Source organism: Crocodylus porosus, unplaced genomic scaffold, assembly GCF_001723895.1.
Source record: "Crocodylus porosus isolate Cpor-Errol unplaced genomic scaffold, CroPor_comp1, whole genome shotgun sequence".
Taxonomy (NCBI): domain Eukaryota; kingdom Metazoa; phylum Chordata; order Crocodylia; family Crocodylidae; genus Crocodylus; species Crocodylus porosus.
In genome coordinates this window covers 7,173,580-7,197,510 of record NW_017728951.1, presented here as the reverse complement: position 1 = coordinate 7,197,510, position 23,931 = coordinate 7,173,580, and the positions used below count along the sequence as shown (strand labels likewise).

Genomic DNA, 23,931 nt, shown 5'->3' with positions numbered 1-23,931 from the left:
CAGGGTAAACAGACAATCAAAACACAATGCTTTGAAGCCTAGAAGCCCCATAAAAAGACACAGTATATTCTTTAAGTAGGTTTCCATCTCATCATTCTTCTCTCTGGGGTTCTCTGTTTTTCAAATGTTGTTTTTATGTCCATTGTTTTGAAAGAGCATGCTGCTCCCCAGAGACCAAGAAACCTGCAGACAAGCTAGATTTGGCAGAGTCCTTGCACTTTCCCTCAGCTGTCCTGAAAATCCTCCCAGAAGATATTAGTTTAGGAGTTGAGCATTAGCTGTTTAACCCTTGCCATGTTATTTTCTTTATCCCACTAGTTCTTAGTGATTAATAATGGCACAGTACTTGGTAAGTGGCCTATGAACTTCAGGTAAATGAACCTTGTCAGGTCTACCAGGATTTGGGACTTTTGGAACAGGTCATTCATTCTCCTTTCTGTGACACACACGGGGATAAGAAGATTTTAGTCTTCTAAGATAAGCAAGACAAATGGAAGGGAGGGTACGGTGCTGCTGCCTTTGTTATCCCACTGGAATCATAGTTGCTAATACAGAAGAAAAAGAACCACCCAACTTTATTTAAAAAAAAACAAACCTGAAAAACTAAAATATTTTTTTCTGTCAGGAACTTGAGTTCAAAATTATATACCCTTAAATGAGTGTATTACTCTTTCTGGAATATTAGAGATGTGTGCAGTGTCTTACATATGAATTAAGATGGTATATACCCCCTCTCAAGAAGTTGACTTTTTAGGTTGCCTTGGGCAACACAAGCAGCTAAGAAGCTGGTCATGAAATAAAGGGAGTATAAGAATCATGAGTTGGTCAAATTGTCCACTTTTCTCATCTGACTTGCTGATAGATGTTCTGATGAAAAGTGACATCATTTGGGCGTAACATACTAATTTCATAGGAATCTAGTGTTGGAGACAATAGCTGAGATTCTTAAAGATACCTGTTTCCAAATTAAAATTAAGGAAATTGTCTATCCAAATCCTCTAACAGCCTAGAGATGCATTTTTATTCCTTTAATATATGGTTTTAAAATACCATTAAAAAGTCCTTAGTTGTTTTACCAAATAATCCCCTGTCACTCCTATGGGCCTTTGTCTCTCCTGCTGTCTTTCTGTGGGGGCTTGGTATAAGATACTTGTTTATTTATTTATTATCAGGTGTCTTATGAACATGCTGCTTGAGAGGAGCTAACATGAATATTCTTGTGCACAAACCCATCCTTTCCAGTCCTATGTACCTACTTTTCAAAATTTTAAATGCTAAAAGGCATTTTTCAGAGAATACAATATTAAAGCAAGATAGCACTTATCCATATTGCAAACAAAACTCCTGAAATGCTAATATCATTAATGACACTAGGCATTTGTAGAATGGCTGCCATCAGTAGAAGGCTCAAAACGCCAACTGTGAGAACTCAGTGGAAATTAAAGTATGCTTAAAGACTTGTACATAGCCCTCTAAACTGCAACCCAAACATATATGTTTAATCAGGGAGCTAAAATGTACTATTTATCCATAAGTGGAATTAATGTAACAGATGTGACAGCTTCTACCCTTATGAGACTCTTTAGACTCTTTAGAAGTTACTTATGACTTTCTTTGAGGAACAAGTTGAGGCAGATAAGTTATGGGAACAAAAGCTTCTCTTAGACATATTTATCTCTGGTAACTGACCATTAAGAAAGCGAGAAAGTCATTTACTTGAATGATTAATGAGCAATATTATGTTTTTATTAGTCATTGAAAAAGCATAGCAATTAATCTTTAATAAGTATTCAAAGAAAGCTTTATATTTTCATTGTTATTTATAAAAAATGGTTTGGGGGCCTAAAAAGTGACCTAACAACAAGGAAAAATTGTGTCTTTTTCACTTTATGTCTTTTTTAGTGTTCTTCTGCAATACTATCTACACCCTAGTTACCCTACAGAAAAATCCCGTCTTAAATCCTGTCTCCCTGACTTCATTGGCCTTGGACAACCAGTAGATTTTTAACATCGTAGTTATGAATGGTGAATTCCTGCTCATGCTGAAGTTAATGGGAGTTTTGACATTAACTTCAATAGGGCAAGAATTTCTCTTCAAGCAAATGAACCTGGTTAATTAAGTGGGGAAGATACTTTTAATCATCTCCTTTTTGTTCGTTTGAGGTGTTTTTTACATTTATTCAGCTCTAAAGTATAATCTATATTCCAGTTCTACAGCCAATTTAGAGTAAAATATATTTTGCTACTGAACCAATTACATATGTTTAGCAACAAGAATTAGTATTCTCTAAAGCAACAAGGTAAAATACATTAACAGGAATAATGTTAGATTCTAGGATTAAGGGGAGAGATGATGTAATTTTTAAAACAATAAAACACCATTTTTTCTTTAGGCCACTGACACAAGTGTACTTGGAGTAGGTTAAGAACTCCAGTGGCCAAAAAGGTAAGGGTTGACCCATGGAAATCTATTAGGGTGCAGACAGAAGTGACCATTTTCACCTGATCTAGCCGCAGAAAGCAGCCTATAGCTGAGGCCAAACACAAGTGCATGCAGACTGCTTCAAAAATGGCCAGTCAGGTGAAAATCTGAAACCCCATTGCATGAGGGGCCAGATGAAGATGTTTCAAAACAGAGTGTCTTCTGTAACTTGTGTCTGTGCTGCCTGCCAGTCTGTTGCTGTTTTCAGAAGGGGGGGGGAAGGGAGTGGAAGAAGTTTGGTCTGGGGTTTTTTCAGTCCTAGGTGGAGGGTGGGGTTGGTGTATTGGAGCCCGCCACCCCTGATGGGGCGGCCTCCAATTTATCCACCCCAGCCTCAAACTCTGGGCTGGGGAACTCCTAGAACGAGCTCCCTGTGCTCCCTTTCCCCCCTCCCATTATGAAAACTTTGCAGCCTCCAAGAGAGGAGGGGCCATGTCTAGGGGAAACTGACTGCAGGCTCCCAGCCAGCAGCTATATTCCCCTCCCCCCTGGAACCAAAAGTGAACTTCTGGAGGGGTGGGAGGGTGGAGAATGCTTCCTGCAAAGCATTCTCAGTTACAGTGAGGAGCTGCACTTCTGTCTGCACCCTTAATTTATGCTTAACCTGCAAGGGATATTCTTCCCCTACCCTTCACTTCCTACCCTCTCTTAGGCTGCTGCCAGTCTCTGGAATTGAAGGAGTGAGCACCTTTCTGGCACTGCTCCAGCTGAGTTTCCTTGTCAAGTAAATGAAGATCCCGTGCCTGTTATTCTTTTACCTGCTTTTCATTCCCTGGTGCTTAACAAATATATAAAGATTTACATACAACTAAAAGGGGCCTCTCAAGACATCCAGTTTAGTTCTCTGCATTTGCAGGCAACCATTTATCTAAGTCCTAAAAATTATCCAGACCAACTAACCACACACTACCATAAAAGCACATAATAAAATGAAAGACATTGTGCAATATGCTACACGTTAAAAAACCAGGACAGACAAGGACACTAACAGTGCCCTACCACTGCAATGGCAGAGAAATCTGTTAATATATGCTTACAGGAAGACCATATCTCATGTTATAAAGGAAAGCAAAACTCAAACACCTTGCTAATCTGACTTGGGGAATTACCAGTGAATAATCTGTAGTCCTTCTTAACTCGAGATCTGGCAATCAGTTTGATCCTGAGCAGAAGAGCAAGACCACCCACTGAGGTACTTGAGAGGTTTTTAAATACCAGCAGGACCTCCAGTGGGCTCCAGTCCAAACTGCCATATTTAGCTGCGGCCAATGTCCAATGCTGAAAAAACCTATAGGAGCCTATAAATATTCATAAGAGGAAACCTTTTTTTCATAACTTCTGCAGACAGTCAGCAAAACCCTTGAAAGCTTTGTACCATCTTGTCCAGAAAGGGAGAGAGAGACCTCTCAACCCCAACAGGGGGGAAAATTCTAGAATCCACATTAGCTGTACTGATTACTGATTCAAGAATCCCTGTTCTGTCATATCTTCCATTAAACTACATACCGGGCTGCATTGGTAGGAGCGTTGGCAGCAGGTCAAGGGAAGTGATTCTTCCCTCTATTCAGCACTGGTGAGGTCACATCTGGAGTACTGTGTTCAGTTTTGGGCCTCATTAGAGAAAAGATGTGGACAAATTGGAGAGAGTCCAGTGGAGGACAGAGAAAATGGTTTGAGGGCACATGACTTGTGAGGAAAGACTGAAGGAACTGGGCTTATTTAGTCTGGAGAAGAGAAGACTGAGAGGGGATTTAACAGCAGCCTTCAACTACCTCAAGGCAGGTTACAAAAAACATAGAGCTAAACTGTTCTCAGTGGTGGCAGATGACAGAACAAGGAGCAATGGTCTCAAGTTGCAGCAAGGGAAATTTAGGTTAGATAGCAGGAATAATTTTCTCACTAGGAGGGTAGTAACACACTGGAACAGGTTACCAGAGAGGTTGTGGACTCTCCATCCTGGAGATTTTTAAGACCCAGCTAGACAAAACCTTGACTGGGTTGATCTAGTTGGGGATGGTGCTGCGTTTTGGTTGGACTAGATGACCTCTTGAGGTCCCTTCTAACCCTAATTTTCTATGATTCTAACTGGTTGAATTTCATCTTGAAGTGATTCAGGTTCTTGTCCCCTATCGCTTTGCTCAGAAGACCATTCTAAAACTGCAGTTTTCTAATAGTACTGGCACTGATTCAACTTTACTAACTTTAAAGAGTCCTTTCAAAACAGTAGCATGAATACTCCAATCAGGAAAATCACTTGAGCACTTGGGATAGTCGCTAGTTTAGGCATAGGGAAAACATCTGCATTTTTGCATTTTAATGCTTTGTCAGCAGAATAGCTGAAGACTGGGTCTGTTTGCGGATATTAAAAAAACAAAATGGCACCTTAAACTTGGTGTGCTCCCACACCAAGCCCTGCACATATCCAAAAGAGGCAGCACCTTAGCTGGATCCAGTTTGCCTGACATCTATATAGGTTGGGTGCTTTAGTGGGGCTTTCATGGTACTTTTATCTAATAGCTGATTGAATCAGCTTTAGCTAATAGCGCCAAAAAGCCCTGCTGCTGAAGCACCCAATCTATACAGAAGTTGCAGAGCTAGGTCGAAGTAATGTGCTGCTTCTTCCGCTAAAGCCCCCCCCTTTTTTTTAACATCTGCAAGTAGCCAAAATGTCTTACTGCAGTGCGTTTATTTACTGTGAATTTACTGTGCTAAACACACAAAACTACTGAAAGCTTTGTAAATGTGGTTTCAGAAAGTTTGCAGACTTAACTGATCTAAGTCAAAATATTAAGAGGAACACGAATCAAGTAAATAAACCTCCAAATTAACTATACTTTCTTTTTGTGAATGGTATTAGTACAGGAAGAACTCGTTCAACTGAAAGGTTTTGATAAGGCTGCTAAGTAAGGCTGTGTCTGAGGCTTCTGGGACAAGTGTACATGCAATAGCCTTGCCTTTCCTTCCATAGTTATAAACTGTATCCTTTCTTCCATTTGGCTTTCTCTATACCTTTCTCTATAGCTACCTCTGCCACCAGTTACTAAACTTTCAGTGTGTCCAGGAAGTAGCAAAAGGGTGGGATCTACAGCCCAGACTTGTTGCCAACACTGCCCTTTGTGCCAAAGAATGAAAATCCCCAAGACAGTATTTTCTTTAAATAGAGAATGAGGAAACAGTCTTACCCCTGAGTCTCTCTCCTCTCTCCCATTATTTCTGCTTCACAGCAGAGTTTCTATTTAAACTTTAGTGTAGGTGGTGACATCTCAACTGGCAAAGTAACAACAGTGGATCTGCTGATTTTTCACCAAAAGCTAACATGGAAATACTGCAAATGAAACAAGCTTTCTAAGAGGGTTATAAATCTGGACAATTCCACTTACCACTCAAGGGGTGAGGAATGGTATACTGCTTCTTTTTACTGGAAATGGAATTAGAGGAAAGTTTGCAAGCAAGAAGAGCTCCTTGTTTCTTTCCAGGGCTCTCACTGTGCTGGGCTCTCCTCATTTGTACCATGTGTTCGAGTTTTTTCAACCGTTCTTGTGAACGAGAAATAAACTTTGGTTTATGGACTACTAGAGCCTCCTAACAAAACAGAGAAACCATTTTTAAAAAAATGAGCACTATAAAAAAGACAGTCATGTATCTAAGGTGTTCTAATAAGAGATGCTTTTCAGCAGCTAGGGTAAGCAACCTGCTTCCATCCATATTTTGCTTGGAAAATTGGTTTGGCTTGAAAATTTGTCAGATTTACTCTAGGAGGAAGAGAATATTCTGCACAATTTCAAGCAGATTTATAATAGTGGTCTTGAGTTACATTTTTTTTTTTTTAAGAGAAGTATCCTGATAGAAGATTTTGACTTTTGTTCTCTTTCTTTGGCTTGCCCTATTTCAAAAATGTGTCATGTTATTACATGCTTCTATCATCATGAGCAGTTCATAAACTTTTTTTTTTAAATTTAAATCTCAAAAAGGAGAAACAAAAAGAAAATGTGCATGAATCAGTGACTTCTCTGGTGTCTGATCCTAATTGGGCACTTCTATATGTGAAATTGAAACACCTGAATACACCTTGGTGCAATTTGCTCTGGAGTTGATTGCTCTTGGGCATTGCATTTACATGTGTACCCAGGATTGCAGCACATTGAACCAGGTTATAGCAGCCCTGGTTAGCAGGGTGCCCTGGCAGTTAGCCTGCCAGCCCAAGGTTGCTCCGACCTGACTCAACGTGCTATGGAGAGGCGGTCTGGGGTATGCACATTTCAGTGTAGGGCTAGCCAGCAGGCCACCCCCACCAATTTTTCATGCATTTTCATGCCTCAGTCAACCTCATCAGTGCCTACCTAGCATCTAAATAGTGACACTGCAGGATAGCACTTGTGTTTCCAAGTACTATCCTAGAGCAGCATTTATTAGTTTACTGCAGCCTAATAGGGCCACATGTGAAGATGCTAAGATTTTATTGTGAAGTCAATTAGTGAATTCCACAGTAAATGTCTCATGTACATACGTCCATTCAGTGCTACTCAACCAATGAGTCTGAGACCTGATAAGGATGTAGGTCTATGCCACTGCACATTGATGATGCGTAGGGGGTGCACACGGGTGAATGTACACCCCCTGAGATCATCTGTGCACCCCCTGGAAGCACCAGCTGCAAAACCAGAAGTGCTGGCAGAAGTGCACTTCCCATTTCACTGGTTTTGCCACTGGCTCAGTGATTGGCCACAGGGGGACACCCCCCCAGTCAGCAATCAGCCGTGGGGGGACTCCCTCCTGGTCAGTGATTGGGACCCCTGTCAGTGATTTGGTGCCCTGCCAGACCCAGGAGGCAGCAGTCGCCTATGCCACTGCTCCAAATGAAATAACAGTAAATTCCCTGTATTTCTAAGGTCTGACAGGAGCTTGAGTAGGAGTTACCATACATGTTGGGTAGCCATACATGTTGCTGAGTAGGACTCAGAAGTTACAATGGAGACAGCATGTACTAGTAATTAACTGTGGTTGAGAGTTGTGTTTGGACTTGTATTGTTTGGGGATTTGTTTGAATAATCTCCAAGGTGGCAAAGGTTTGAGGACCAAAGTGTTCAGTTTAAAAGAATATCATTGTGAACCCTGAGCTCCTGCTTTGCATGATACCATTGGGCTTCTGAAACTGTGGAAACAGTACTTATTCCAGATAGAATCCAATTCCTTGCATGCTTTTGCAGGCAAGATGATCTAGTGAATCATCCAACAACAGATGCAAGCGACAAACACACTACTGAAAAGGGGAACAGAAAAGGAAATGTGAACTTCCGCCCTCAGCAAGTTCCCAGGAAGCAACCATCAACCATGAAAAATCAGTCCCAGAATTAACAGTTAGCAAAGAAAACATTTGATATTTTACCCTGAGAGTCAGTGGGCTTGATGGAATGTTCTCAGGCTCCGAGCAGATTTCTGGCTGGGTGAGTGCTTCTTGCTTCTCATGAGCAGCAACTGGGGAGTGAGCTGCAGATATCGTTCCCCCTTGTTTTTCTCTTTTCTTGTATTCCTTTATTTTGTCATCTGAGCCACAGAATTTGTAATCACCTGAGAGAGATTTAAAAGTTCATTAATGGTGCATGGTTAAGTTTTGATTGGGTTCTGCACCTCATTAGACAGGAAAGGCAATTTCTGAAATAAGAATGCCACCGTATTATTAATAGGCCTCATTAAGCAGAACAGATCAGACCCAATCATAGGTGCTAGTCACCACCCTGAGACACAAGAAGCATCTTTCACATTAAGCAAGAGTCATGATTAAGCACAATTACACCATTTGGATACTTAGCTCTGTTTAATGTTTGCTTCCTATGAAGCAAGACACTTCCATAACACATTGACAACATGTAGAGCAAAAATTATTGCACTGTAACTCCCATACTTTGAAGACAATTTAGATTTATTGCACTGATAATGGAAAATAATATATTGTTATAGAACTTAATTGCATATTGTTTCTCTTGGACCACACTGAGCCTTTGCTAAGAATTTGTATTGTTTTCTCAGTGCTAATAAAAGCGTTTACTTTCTTTATCCTGTTTCTAGGCATTCACACCACTCTGTAGTGCTGTGCCTCTAGAAAAAGCTAATAAACCAACTGTTAAAATGCATTTCAGCAAATGCTCTCAATTTAGTAGGTCCTGTAATCAGATTTTTAAATGATGTTTTCATTTATGATCATATTTTATTGCTCTTATGATCCATCTTTCCTGCATAACTCAGACCCAAAAGAAGAATTGTGTCCAAAATGCAGACAGCTTGCAAAACAGTTGACAAGGTTTTCATTTTGAATTCAAAATTAATCTACAATAACAAATTAACTTCAGAAAAAACCCATGTGTCACTCTTAAACAGTGACACTAATTACCTCTTTCATGCCAAATAATATGATTTCAGGAATGAAGAATCTGGGAATAAAATCCATTACTGTTTTATTTCTATGTATTTGTTACAGCAACCTGAAAATATTTTCCCCTTTGTGACATATTGTAAACATCATGCTGTGCTTTTAAAAATATCAAAATTATCTATGTTATTGAGTATATCTAATAACATCTAATACAATCTTTATTCCTTTCCTACATATTAATTCTTTGCTTTTTTCAAGCAATCTTGAGGAACATTTTGAAACCTACAAAATTAATTTCTTAACTAAAAAAGGTCTAATTTTTAAAGGTGATAATTACTTTCAGCTCTAAAAGCTGTCAGTGAGATGTGTGAATGTTGTTCATGTGTGCAGCACCAAATTGCTTCTTCTTAGTGGGTTAATATGGATTTGGACACATAAACATAGGTACTGATTTTGGAACACTGGCCTCTGTCATTTAAACAGATGTTATATTCTGTAGTTTACATAGGATCATGGCTTTTTCTCCCATATACATGAAATACTGTTATCACAGCGGTACCTTTACATCTGTTTTAAAATGCCTGAGGCCAAAAAGGCATTCCCAGAATAACTTCTTAGAAGCGAATGGATACTAGAGCCAAATACTTACCAAGTATATCTCCATTATCTTGATCTCTAAGTGCCATTCAGTCAAAGGTATTTGAGTGTGTATGGAACGAAAACTTTTGTACAAAAGCTAAAGTTTTAAAAAGTTTTTTTTCAGGCCTGTATTTGGAAGATGAAAGGTACATACAGACAGCCTCTAAAACAACAGTATTACGGCACTTGCAAACATTATGCTTAGGCTGGTCTAAGTGAACGTAGATCAATCTAAATCTGTAACCATACAGAAGTTCAGTACACCTAGACTGGTCTAAAAATGGTGAAAGTGAGATAAGATGGAGTGCCCAACCCTTGGTCCATAGCCCAGATGCAGCCCACAGAACTATTGCATCTGGCCTGTGGGGATCCCCATGGGTCCAAAAATCTGGTGGAAGGGGACCAGTAGCCATTAATACAGTCACCCTCCACTTTGCCAAATTCCCAAACACCTTTTCCCTGGGGACTGGGTTAGGTCTGGCCCATGTCCCCTTTCCCCTGCAGGACCAAGCCAAGCCCTTTTTCCTTTCACCCCCATGGGGCTTGGTCATGTTCCTCCCATCCTCCCAGGGCCAGGTAAAGCCTCCTTTCCCCCCTGTGGGGCTGGGCTCAGGCTGGGCTGCCCCCTGCTTCCCTTCACATAGCCAGATGGTGAGCACCATGCTGGCCCCAGGCACCAGATCAGAACCACCATGCACTGCCCATCCAGCCCAGTGGGGAAGAAGGTTGAGCGCCACTGGTCTAAGATAGACCTAGTGTGAAGTACACTCAGTTCAGCTCAATTTAGGTTAAACTGATGCATTGAATTTGTGTACTGTTTCCCTACTAATTCAAGTTAGATTGCTGTTCCCCAGCATCCCAGCCTGTCTTGCATCCCCTATCCCTCCTTTGTAGGGAGGCTTGCTAGCACTTAGCCTGTGCTCAGCTGCCTCAGCCAAGTACCCAACAGCCCCTGCCCCCAGGCTCTCCCAGTGCCAAGTAAGCACAGCTTCTCTCCCCAGCCCTGCCTCCTTCCTCCAGCTATCTGTCAGCCAGAGGCAGGCAACAAGTGGAAGGGAAGTGTCTGTGTCCCTTGCATGAACCCTGGGACTGGAGTCCCTGGGCCATGTCCCTGCACCCCTAACACCCTGTCATGAAGCAGCCCACAATATACATGCAGACCCCAACACTGAGACCAGGAGAAACCCCTGGGCAGGCACAGGCCCAAGGACCCCAAAGCTAGTACCACACACCTGACCAGAAAACTCTGTGTCCCCAAGCTTGGATACAGGCCTATGGACCTCAACCCTGGCACCTGCACACCCAACCAGGGATCCCCATGCCTCCATGCTAGGTCACAGTTCTCATGATTGGGGGGCAGCAGGGCAGGCCCTATGAGGAGAGGCTACAGAACCTGAACCTGTTCAGTCTCCACAAAAGAAGGCTGAGAGGGGATCTGGTGGCCACCTATAAACTTGCCAAGGGGGACCAGCAGGCAGTGGGAGAGTCCCTGTTCCCCCAAGCGCTACCAGGGGTAACAAGGAACATAAGTTGACTGACAATAGATTCAAGCTAGATATCAGGAGGCACTACTTCACAGTCAGGGTGGCTAGGAGCTGGAACCAACTTCCAAGGGAAGTGGTGCGCATTCCTACCCTGGAGGTCTTCAAAAGGAGGCTAGACAGCCACCTAGTCAGGGTCATTTGACCCCAGCATCCCTTCCTGCCCATGGCATAGGGTTAGACTTGATGATCTGCTTAGGTCCCTTCTGACCCTACCAAATATGAAACTATGAAAGCTCCACAGACCATGACCCTGGCACCTGCACTCATCTCAAAGGCCAGAGCCAGACACCTTGCCCCCTGGACCCCAGCATAGTCACTCCCCTGCTCCCAAGTAGCAGCCAGTGCAAATGGCTTACCTCTGGTGGGTTGGGGTGGTAGAGGGGAAAGAACATGGGGACTGGGCTGGCATGAAGGCAACTCTGTCTCTATATCTCAGACACTGCTGGCAAGTACCCAGGCCGTGTGCATCTGGGGTGCTGCAAAGGATTTTTGGCCCACAGCTACAGGATCCCACAGTACTGGGAGCACTGAACATCTAAACCAGGGCAAGCAGACAGATGCCCCTGGAAACTTCAGGAGAAGATGAGGTATGGCCAGATGCCTTGGTATTGCAGTCAGAGAACACGAGAAATTTCCAGGCTTAGGGTGTTGCCAGAATTATGGGGCATCTGCTGGAAACTCCTGGAAAGTTCAAGATCATGGAGTGGCTTAGCTAGTGGAGACCCAGTAATTTTGGAGCAGGGTTAGCATCCAGCTGGAGTGAGAGGGAGAGCCATGTGCCAGGAGCTGCACCTACTTGCACCCATAGTTCCTTCCATGCATGCATCCACCCATCCACCCACCCCTTTGCAGCTGGACCCTCACCCGCTCATGGACACTGAAAACCCACGGGCACCAGCATGGACCATGGAAGAACATGTTTTATCCTTCTCCAGTACCCAATCCCAGTCACACAACTGGGACTACAGGGAGATGAGGGAATCTCATCACCATCTGGGGTGAGAATGAGACCCAGCACCAGCTCCATAAAATGGGGATGTGTTCAAGCACATTGCCTAACAGATGCCAGCTTGGGGCCAGAACAGAGAAAAAATGTAGTTCTGGGCCAACAGAAAATGGATAAAGAATAAGTACAAACACATGCATGACACCAGCAAAAAGTCCAGAAACAAGAGGCAGAGCATACCCTTTTACAAGCAGCTGTCCTGTTTCTTTGCTATGGACAAGGCCATCACCACCCCCCACATGTACAACACCACTGGAGGAGGGAAGGAGTCACAGGCAGGGACCCTACCACAGGAAGAGGTTCAGGAAGGTCCTGGGACAATAGGAGAATCAGGTGGCCATAAGCAGGTCCTCAAGGGCCATGGGGCACAAGGTCTGCTGCTAGCGGTGGTCCTGAAAGACTCCAGCTCCTTGGTGCTAGTCCTCAGATCAATATAGGATCTGGGAGCAGAACTGTACCGCAGCTCCCTTCACATCTTTTCAGGCATTGTTGAGAGTACAGAGTATGGTGAACCATACCAGGGTGAAAGCTCTGATGCCATGGACATTGTGACCCAGGACCTGGACCCAGAGCCTGAGGCCAAGCCCTCTACCTCATGGGAGATTCATAGATTCATAGAAGTTAGGGTTGGAAGGGACCTCCATAGATCATCGAGACTGACCCGCTGCATAGACAGGAAAGAGTGCTGGGTTCAGATGACCCCAGCCATATGCCCATCCAACCTCCTCTTGAAGACCCCCAGGGTAGGGGAGAGCACCACCTCCCTTGGGAGCCCATTCCAGATTTTGGCCACTCTAACTGTGAAGAAGTTCCTCCTAATGTCCAGTCTAAATCTGCTGTCTGCTAACTTATGGCCATTATTTCTTGTGACCCCCCAGGGGTGCTTTGGTGAGTAGAGCCTCACCAATTCCCTTCTGTGCCCCCTTGATGAATTTATAGGCTGACACAAGGTCACCTCTCAATCTTCGAGGTCCAGGTGCCCTAGTCTCTCCTCATAGGGCTTGGCCTGCAAGCCCGTAACCATACAAGTAACCCTTCTCTGGCCACTCTCTTCAGGGTATCCACATCCCTCTTGAAGTGTGGCACCCAAAACTGGATGCAGTATTCCAACTGCGGCCTGACCAGTGCCCGATAGAGGGGAAGTATCACCTCCTTGGTTCTGTTTGTCATGCATCTGCTGATGCATGATAAAGTGCAGTTAGCTTTTCTGATGACTTGTCACACTGACGACTCATGTTCATCTTGGAGTCCCTCCTTAAGTCCTCAACCCTGAAGACTGCAGCTGAACACATGGTCCCTATGATGTCATTCCCAAAAGCTTCTGCAGATGTCCCACTCCCACTCCTCTGACACCTCCTCACTACCCTGCTTCCAGACATACAGAGCACCCCCTGGATACCAACACAGTGGCTATTGCTGCAGTATGACCCAAAGCACCCACAGCCAGCCCTCCAACCAGTTTTGGTGAAGTCTCTGGCACCAATTGTGGACACCATCTTGCCTGAGATGGTACGGCTCTACTCCATGCAGTTGTGATGGGGACCCAGGCACCAGGGGAAATATGAAGGCCCTGGGGAGAAAGGACGGAAGGGGAGCAGGCAGGCTGTTCCCACAGCCAATGAGGCAGGCAGGTAGCAGCACAATGATTACCCACCAGCCCAAAGCCTCTGTGTAGGCCTGTTTCCAGAAGGTGGTCACTGGACTTTCCCCCACCCCTCTCTCCCCAGCCCCCGAGGGACCAGAGGCCATTACATCTATCCCTGTGGTCACAGCCCTCTCCCAGCCTGTTGTGGCTGAGAACATTGGTGACACATAGGGGGTACACATGGGTGCACCACTGATGCTGCTGGTGGCACCTACAGGCAGTCACTGCTCACCACCCCCTCCCCCTTGCCACCAGCTGTGAGTGGTCCCCGATCACCACTGGCTACTGCTAATGCTGCCAATGGTGTCTGCAGGTGGTCACTGACCACTCGTCAGTGCTCACCACTCCCTCCTGCTCCCACTACCACCACCACCGCAGCTGCCTGCAGGAGCTCTCTGCTTGGCTCACCCCCACCGCCAACAGTGCTGCAGCTGCCTGCGTGAGCTCCTCGCACACCGACACTATGCCCCTGCCACTGATACTACTGCTGCCACCTGCAGTCAGTCGCCATGCCCCCCCAAACTCTGGCATGCAGCATTCATGGCTGAGAAGCTCAGAAGTGGGGGGACTGGTGCATAGATGGAAGGGTGCGGGGGACCAGTAATCACCCGGCCTCAAAGCATAGGGATCCAGGCCACTTATTACTCAAGAGGTTTCTGTCTTTCAGCACTGGGCAGACCAGTCACCTCCTCTCTTCCCTCCCTTCTTTCTTGGAGGGAAGCCAAGGCAAAAAGGGTCCAAAATGCCTGCCTTTAAACTTAATTTTATCATCAAAATTTGCAGCTTCACACAAAGGCTGCATCTCCCCTGTCAAACTCCAGTGGGAGGACAGCATACAGAGGATGCAATGCTGCTCAGGGACATGGGGTTACAGCTGCAGAGTGCATGAGGAATGTCCATAGCAAACACTGAAGAAACAAGAAGATGTTGCAGACCTCAGTTGCTGCCTCTGAGCAACAACCATGAACAACTGAATCTTTGTGCCAGGAGCTAAGGGAGTGGCAAGAGGAGAGACCTGGGGGATGCCTACATCCAGGCTGCTTGAGATGGCCACCCACTGTTTTGAGGAGGCAACTCATACCTCTATGGATCTGGCAGAGTCTCTGTGACAGGAGAGGGACTTTATGCAAGGGTCCTGGATTGCTTTGCGGCCACTCATGATATTCCTGACTGGCGCCAGCACTGCCTCATGCAGAGGGCCCATAGCCCCTGGGCTAGGGGTGATGGGAGAGGCTACTATCCATCCAGGGCTGAATTAACCCTTTAGTGGGCCCTAGGCAAACAAACTCATGGGCCCGTGACTGGTCGAGACTCCCCTCCCCATGCCGGTGCTGCCGGCCATGGGGAGCAGTGAGTAGGGCTCAGAGCTGCTTCTAGGAAACAGCTGCTGCAATGGTGTGGCCAGCGGAGGGAAGGGGAAGGAAAGGGAAGGGAGGCAGATGGGTCCATTTGTGCCATCACTGTGGAGGGAAGGACTGTGGCCCCCTGAAGCTCAAGGCCCTAGGCATGTGCCTAGTTTGCCTATGTGTTAATCCAAACCTGCACCCAGCCTCCAACAGCGTGCCATGCTCTGCTCCAGGGGTGACAGGAATACAGATCTTGCAGGAGAGACTTCTGGATGCTGGGTGGGGGGAACAGTCCTCACCACATTCTGACTGGGAGCTAGAGGACTGGGAAGTGGACTCAGGACAGGAAGAGTAGGGTGAGGGAGTTGGTGACCCATGGTCTGAGGAAGCAGAAAGGCTCTTGCAGGACCCACTTTGATGGGAAGTAGTGAGTGAGGGGACCAGGACTGTGGTATCTGGGGCCCAAGGCCAGGGTTGTCCAGGACACCGTCCTCCTCCTTAAGGCAATCCACGTCCCCTCCTCAGCTCTGGTCATCACCCTGTGTACACAGCCTGCCCCCCCACAGTGGTTCCAGGACAGTCCTGGCGGGGTGCAGGAATGCTCAGAACCAGGGAGGGGGGGAGGAGCATAGTCTCTCAGACTGCTGGGCCAGGCTGTTGCTAGGACAGCATGTGGCATCAGAGTCTACCTCCAGCAGCTCATTGACTCACCAGGCAAAGGGTCTAGGGGTGAGCTTTTCTGCTTCCCACAATACCTCTCCTGGCCCTGATCCTACTGCAGGGGAGCACCCCAGCCATGGCAGGGATGTGCAGCTATGTGCAGGCTTGGTCCTGCCACATGAGGTGGGCCCTAGGTGTGGACAAGGGTTACAGGGTCTGGATCCCAACCAAGGAAGACTGGGCCCTGGGAGCGGGGAGTCTGGGGCTGGGGGTCCTGCAAGGGAGTGCCAGGAATCTACAGCCCTTGCTGTGATGATGCCTTCCACCTTGCAGCCACTTCCTCCCCGGCCTTGCAATTGCCTCCCACCCCTGTAACCCATACCCCGCTCAAGCAGATCATGGGCCTGGGATTGCCTATCTGTCCAGCTTCTTCTACATGGAGAAGTCCCTGGTCTGCACTCCTGAGTCTGGGAATCAATGTGCCAAGTCTAAAGCCCCCTTCCCCGTGCCCCCTCTCCATTTTTCTGTGCTGAGTTCTGCCCTAACACCAACCCCCTCCCCTCTCCCAGTCCTACCTTCCCTTCTAAGTCATTTCACATCTTTCACAAACTTCTCTCACCCCATCAAAAGGTTTGCTGGTTTGCATCAATGGGAAGAGGGACTAAATTGTGACATGGACAACATTCAACAGGTTTTCTTTACTAAAAACAAGAACAGTTTGGCAACTGCAGCATTGTAAACTGAGGCACATTTCTTCCTCATTTCATATTTCCCCACATTCTCGTATGTGCCCCTTAGGGAGGCTGGTGGGGGGTGGAAATGGCACCCAGGCAGCCAGGGTTGTGGGAAGTGTTGCCTGGGACACAGTGCCAGAGAAGCCTGGAGCAGGAGATCCATCACCTAGTGCCCAGGAACAGACACTGGGGGACCTGAAGCCCTCCAGTCCTATTCATTCAGGGAGTGCTCCCTGCCCTGCAGGGCTGGGAGGTAGTCAGTAGGGCTGTGCAAAATGACATCATTCCATTTTGCATTGAGTTTTGACGGTTCGACAGAACAGTGTTTCATTTTGAATTTCATTTAAGTCAAAACATTGAAACAGAAAGGTTGTTTTGACGCTGTTTCAAAATTTCGCTGGGGATGGGAAGTCAGCCCAGCTAGGCTGCTTGCCCATCCCCACCAGACTGCACCAGGAGTGGGAGGCAGCCCAGCTGGGCTGAATTCCCATCCCCGTGCTAGATCATGCCAGGTGCAGAAAGTAGCCCAGCTGGGCTGCTTTCCTGTCCTCTGCACTAGATCACTCTGGGGGTGGGAGGCAGCCTGGCTGGGCTGCTTTCCTGTTCCCCATGCTAGATCGTGCCATAGCATGTACATTGCCTACATAGTGATGTAGTACAGGGGACAGAGAAGCAGCCCAGCTGGGCTCCCTCCCACCCCCAGCACAATGTAGCACGGGGAAGCAACCCAGCTGGGCTGCCTTCCACCCCGGTGCAATCTAGCACAGGGGACCGGGAAGCTGCCCAGCTGGGCTGCCTCACCACCCCCTACTGGATCTTGCCCTGGTGATGGGAAGTCAGCCCAGCTTCAGTCAGACTGACTTCCCATCCCCAGCCCATGGTTGAAATGTTTCGACTTTCAAAAAGTTTTGGCCAGCCTCATTTTGTTTCAAGGCTATTTCGACATGCTTTGTTTCATTCCAATTTTGCTGTTTCAACCTCAAAATTGGTCAAAATAGTGTCAAAATGAAACAGCCAGCGAAATTTCACTGGCAGTTTCATTTCAGTGCTTTTTTTACTTGTTTCGAGCTTGAAACAGTGAAATCAAAATGAAACAGAGAGCTTCAAAACAGCCTCAAAACAAAATGAGACAAGTCAAAATGTTTCAAAATTTTGCAACATTTCAAGTTTCAAAGCTCAAGCTGGGCTTGCCTGCAGGGAAACAGAAACTAAAGTAAGAAGCAGGGGGGAAGGGAGGGGGAAGGGAGGGAAGGAGTGCTCTGATTATTGACTGTGTAGCTGGCCAGTGACTGTCATCCTTTCCTAAAGCCCTTTCCAATCCCAGTGCTCTGGGGGAGGGATGGAAAAACTGCATAAAAGGCAGCATTGTTTGAACCGCTATGCTTTCTGCCTTGGTGTCAGTTGAGTGAGGGTGCACCTTAACATACACACAGTGTCACCCACCCATGTCACGAGTTTTGCCTGTCAGCAGCTAGGGGTGCAGGGCCCCAGAACCCCCCTGCACCTATCTCCTTGACAGCTGTCAGGCTTCATGGCCACAGCAGGGCCTAGCAGGCCTGCAGTTTCCACCCTACTGTGCCCCAAGACAGACAGTCCCACAAGCACCCATGTCACAAATTTTCCCTGTCAGCAGCCAGAAGTGCAGTGACCCAGAACCTGGAAGCCCCTGCACCTATCTCCTTGACAGCTGGCAGGCTTTGTGGCAAAGGAATGTGTGTGTATATAAAAAGCTCAATTCTATCTTTTGTTTCTGGTGTTCCTAGACCACAACAATAAATATATACAAATTGATTATGTGAAATGACTTCTCACTAAATGACCATCAAAAAGGGGGCAAACATAGACTACAGTAGTTTTACCTTATTCCAGATATATCTTTGAGTCTGATCTCATTTCACCATTTAAAGCATATTCCAAATAGCCAAGGCAGGATTCGCAGCTTACCTTTGGAGAACTGATTTTTTCTGTGGAGATCATTTTCTTCTAGAACAAGTTTTGGTAAAGCCTTTATATCATACACACAATTAAATACAGGGATCTTTGGTTTTGGAAACCACTGTGGTTGAATCTCTTTGGACTTAGAGATAGCTTTGGATGGCGTTCTCACTTTCAAAGAACCACTGGCATCAGCTGTGAATTCTTTCATGGGTTCTCGTTCTAGGAGAAAAGCAGGAGCAGTTGCACTAAATGTATTTGTATTGCAATGTTTCCTGTTGCTTCCAGAGAAGGTTTGTATTCCTGTTAAAAATAAAATAAAATAAAATGCAAAACATACATGGCAAATAAAAAACCCATTTGACAATGAAGGCTGATAAAAATGTTTTTTCCAGAGGTTTTTTTAAATGTAATTAGCTACTTCAGATGTATTATTTCAGTAAATTAATAATTTGTTCTTCATCATTAATGATTATTATTTATTTAAAATGTATTAATATATCTGTACACCTTTGTAACATGGATTTTTTTTGCCACTGCTACCGAAGAGCAGTTCAGGATCATCAGCTTCTTACTCCCCTGTTCCCTAAATTGATTTTTTATCATGTCTTCCTTATTTCTGATAAAACAGCATGGAATTCTGAATTTAAAAATTTATAACCAGTACAAATACCCATGCTTTTTTACTACTGTTGTCTGGACTGTTTGGAATGCTCTGTTATCTAAGAATCATAAGGAACATTTTAATTAAGAAAAAAAAGTATCACAAAAGCTGCTTTCCATAAAAGGTACAGTATCAATCTAAATCACACAGGACTTTTGGGATGGGTCAACATAAGATGAATCCAAAACATAATTGCTGTTTGTGCCACCAAGGCAGTGCTAGATTGGCAACAAGTGGTCAATGCAGTGGTTGAACAGTGTGCCATAGTAAGTTCAAGACTGTAGTAGTGGCTACAATGAGCAGGGATCCTGGTTTTCTCTGATAAAAATAATCCCCAATTTTCAGAATTAAAAAAACAAACCTAAAATACACATTTTCTGTGATTAAAATGAAACACTACTATTATATAGTTATAAATATAGTAGTATTTCATATTGATCTGAAAAAAATGTGGATTTTGGGTTACTTTTTCTAATCTGAAAATTGGGGAAGTTTTTTTATCAGAGAAAACCAGAACCCCCAACAATGAAGTTCAAGATGGTTGACAAAAGCAAAGAAGTGAGGGATTTGAGACCAGTGATAATCGCTCCAGCATGACCTCATAATACCAAGCTGTGGAAATACAGGCATTAAAGAAATAATGCTATGTTCTATCCCTATGCAGAGCTGCAGAAGGAACTGGTAACAAAGGGTTCAACCTGCATAACATGTAGTTTTCCCTTCAACTTAGAAATGGCTTTTTCCAAAAGATCATAGCATAACCTCTGCAGCAGCATTAGTCAAATATTTGATTTATAGAATACAACAATACGTTCTGTCTTTACAGAATATGAAGGATGATCCAAGGGTCTTATAATTCAAGACAAGCAATGTGTATGCCAAAACACTGTATAGAATACCAGCATGGATCTCATGGCTGAACAAGTACGTTTTTGGGAGAGAATTCAAAAAGAAGAGATGGGATGCTGCAAGTCAACAAAGGAATTCCAAACAGGAGCCTCATAGAAAAAAAGGCAACATCACAGAGAGACAAGGATACAAAATGGTATAGTTGGGTGAGATTTACTGTCTGCTAACACTGGGGCAACTGCATTGTCATGCATCCAACAGTTTCCAGTTTACTGATTTGCATACATTGCTTGCAAATGGTCCACAGCAGGAGACTGACCCAAGACCTGAAAATCTGATAGGGAGGGAAGGGACCTGCTGAAATATAATGTTCAGAGTATAAGTTAGAGCACCCCTGAGGCACAGAGAAGTTCACCCTTTGGGTTTCTATGCATGTTCCATAAACAGAAACAGTTTCTAGTTTTACATGGTGTTCCTTTCTCTCAAACACATTTGATTTGGTTTCTCTGCCAGTCTTTGCTGGGAGCATGTGTGAGCATGCATACACACAAGCAGAGGGTGCTGGAGACAAATGGAACAAAAGGGTTGTCATAAAAATAAAAAATGCGTTACCATTGGCATTTTTCTGAGATCCTAGGGTTCCTCTACAAAGTTCAAAGGGGAAGAGAGTGGGTACGAAAAGGAATAGGGTTTGATTTAATTAAAAAAAAAAAAGGAACCAAAGGTAAACAAAAAAACACTTGGAAAGAAGGTAGGAAAAAGTGAGGACTGCTTAGTCAAATACTACTCCATGTAAGCTCTGCAGGAAGGTGTTTTCCTCAGTAGTTGTTGAAATGCAACAATTTAAATATCATAAAACAGCCCATTCTCCATGCTCATTTGACTCATGGTGGAGTTTCCTAATTAAATCAAACTGGGAAATGAACACCTTGTTGTTGTCTAAGCTTTAAAGCAATCAGGTTAATAACAGGACCAATTTGGTAAATCTGTTCTCCTAACCCCCTCAAGAATTAGCCTACTAGTTGAAGAGATGCACTCAAGCCTGGCCACTCCCAACAAAAACCAGACAGGCTCAGAAAATGAAGAAAAATGTCCTCAAAATAGATGTCAATTAATTAAGCAAACTTATGCATATGCAAATAATGTAGAGAGAAAAGAAAAAGACAAAGATGCTTAAAGCTGAGATTCCAGTCTCCCTTTTTATATTCTGGGTACATTTTCAGTGCATTGTGTGTGGGGATTAGGAATGTTACTCTCATTAAGACTATCTGAAGTTGTATATCTAAATTCTCAAGCAAGAAACAGGAAATTTATATGCCCCGCTAGGAAGGACTAGAATTGCAATGGGATGACTGAAGAGATATGTTTTTTCTATTATCCCAGCTGAAGAAAGACTTTAAAACTAATGAGCAAAGACATGACAGTGTAATACTTTGGGAGACAAGCATAATGTGAATGTGATGTGTGTAACAGCAGGTGAAACCAGGGGGGCAGCCTGCATATGCCTGTTAATTTGGACTGAAACTCAGGAAACCTCAAAGGCTGAGGGGCAAGGGGAAAATGAAGAGGACATTTGAGGCTAGAAAAAAGCGAAGAGAAAGGCATGTGCACATGGACCCTGGTCAGCCCTACACAGAGGAGGAGTACGCAGTGGAGTTGGAGTTCTCATTGGCTCAGTCAGCCAGGACTGGACTGAAGGAGCTGGACTCAGACTTGGGGGCAGCTGCAGACTGCTGTATGAGCACTCTAGGGATAAAGTCTTGTTTGGGGACACCTGTGCAGGTGTATGTGCATTTGTGTGGGAAATAAAGTTTGGTTCATAATTTGAGGTGCCCTTTTTTTTTTTTTTTGCACAGGGGGAGTGGAAATCCTGCAAGATTTATATCTTATGCTTTTTGCTTTAGCTTAGATTCCAGAGCAGAAATTGTCAGAAGACGTGGGAAGACTTTATACAATATATACATGTGTGCCTCCAAATGGAGCCTTGTATAATATGTAATTTATTTAGAATGTCTTGAGATTTTTAAAATATTATGTAACTAGATTCAATGGCTGCAAGTAAAATGTTTCTTCCATTTTGAAATACTTTGTGGGCTTGAGAAAAAAAGAGAAATTGTGGTTCCCTCTAATTAAAATGGGCCAACTGTCAGAACTGGTAACATTTCTCCAAACATATGAAACTTCAAATTGCTGCCTCTGGGGTATGTGATTCTGTCAGGGTTTGAGCTACTGAGCACCATCATTTTCCACCAATAAGGGAGCTTAGCACTTTGCTTGACTGGGCCATTACAGAAATTAGCAGGTGGTCTATAAAGCAGAGCCTCTCTATGGTGTAATTGTCTGATCTTGGTGATGACACACAGAGAAGCAACCCTATACATCTTCTCTCTGATCTTATCTTGCCAAGTTTACTTGCTGATCATTAATAATTCATGACTCTGTACAGCTGTTAAAATGAACTTTGATCAATTTCAAAGAGTTATTTTGTCATGAATTGTCAAAAATGCAAGATGAAGTAATAGGAAGTAGGTTATATAAAAGTCTGAAAAGTCTGAAAACGACCTTCTTCTAGAATGGATTAAACCCTGTTTTTCCAGAAATATGCATAATCTACTTCATGGACGTGAGAAGGTGCAAAGCCCACGGAGTATAGCAGAACTTAGTAGGACATTTGAACCCATAAAGGGGTGTCAAGACCAAGCCATTCTTTTAGGTCCCTTTCAATATTTATACATGTCACAATTTACCAAAAGTATATCTCAACTACCTAATTTTATTCATAGCCTTGAAACAAGGCTAATAGTAGTACTGTAAGTGGCAAATGAAAGGGAGCATTTGACAGGCAAAACAATCTAGTGAGTGGAGCACTAGATTAAACGTTAGGGAACTTCAGTTCTCTCTAACTTGCTGCATGGAATGGTCTTGGACAAAACATTTCAAATCTTTGCACCACTGTTCCCCCTGCTATTGTGTATCTAGCTTGTCAGTTTTGAGCATGCCAACATTACTGGACCATGCCAGAGATGCTGCCATGAAACATATCCTGCCAACTTGCCCTTACTCCATCTGTATTTATTTTTATTTATATGATTTGTTTGTCACCCTTATGAACAAAGGCTCAGAGCATCTTAGAGCAGGAGAAGCAGACCTGCTTAAGAGGGAAAATAGAATAAATAAAAGAAGACATTTAGGGCCTTATAGGTCAAAACTAGGACTTAAAATTGTGCCTAAAAAGCTATGGAGAGCCCATCCAGATGCTGGAATACTGGAGTTATGTGCTCCTGGTGACCCACCCCTTCAGAAGCTGAGATGCCATGGTCTGTACTAGCTGTAGCCTCTGGCCCTTTTTCAAGGACAGCCCCAAGTATAGCACATTATAGTATTCTAGTCTTGAGGTTATGAAGGCATGGATGATAGTGGCCAGATCAGGTTCTGAAAGAAAATATTGCAGCCCTCTCAGTAGAAAGCTGGTGAAAGGTGCTCCTAGCCACAGCTGCCAACTGAAGATCCAGGTGCAGCAGAGGATCCAGCAGCACCCCAATGCTATGGACCTGAGGGACAAGGGAAGCCTGAATCCCATCAGCGATAGGTGTCCCAGTCCCCACAAGTCAAGTTTGCTTTGTTTGGATTCAGTTTCAGTTGGTTCACTTGCATTCAGTTCCCAGCTGCAGTCTAACTCTGGGAAAGGACTGAAACTGCAGAGGCAGGGTAAGAAGAAAAGAGGAGAGAGCTGAATATCATCAACATACTGATGGTACTGCACTCCAAATCTCCACATAACCTCACCCAGTGGCCTCATATATACATTGAAGAGGAAGTGAGACAAGATAGAGCTCTGGAGGACCCCACAGATCCCAAGGGGATGACAATCACTTGGCCGCCACCACCCTCTGGCACCACCCTGCTAGAAAGAGAAGAACCCATTTACATCCATCTCATGAATACCCACTGTTGAAGCAAAATTTTAAGTATAGGTGCTGCCAATGCATGAACTCAGTTTGATTGAGAGTGGAAAATTCCATGCAGGGCCTGAGTTACCCCTTCTATGACCTCAGGA

General features: G+C 44.5%; 1 protein-coding gene across 5 annotated transcripts in view; it reads right to left on the bottom strand.

Moving 5' to 3' along the window:
• Positions 1 to 23,931, bottom strand: part of CUNH10orf90 (chromosome unknown C10orf90 homolog) — a 253,893-nt gene that overhangs the window by 22,798 nt on the left and 207,164 nt on the right. For all 5 annotated transcript variants that reach the window (XM_019556072.1, XM_019556076.1, XM_019556074.1 and 2 more), the window contains 3 exons: positions 18,371 to 18,664; positions 7,869 to 8,050; positions 5,863 to 6,064 (listed from right to left, as the gene is read on the bottom strand). In XM_019556072.1, coding sequence (XP_019411617.1) covers positions 5,863 to 6,064; positions 7,869 to 8,050; positions 18,371 to 18,664 — 678 coding nt within the window. The remainder of the gene's footprint in view (positions 1 to 5,862; positions 6,065 to 7,868; positions 8,051 to 18,370; positions 18,665 to 23,931) is intronic.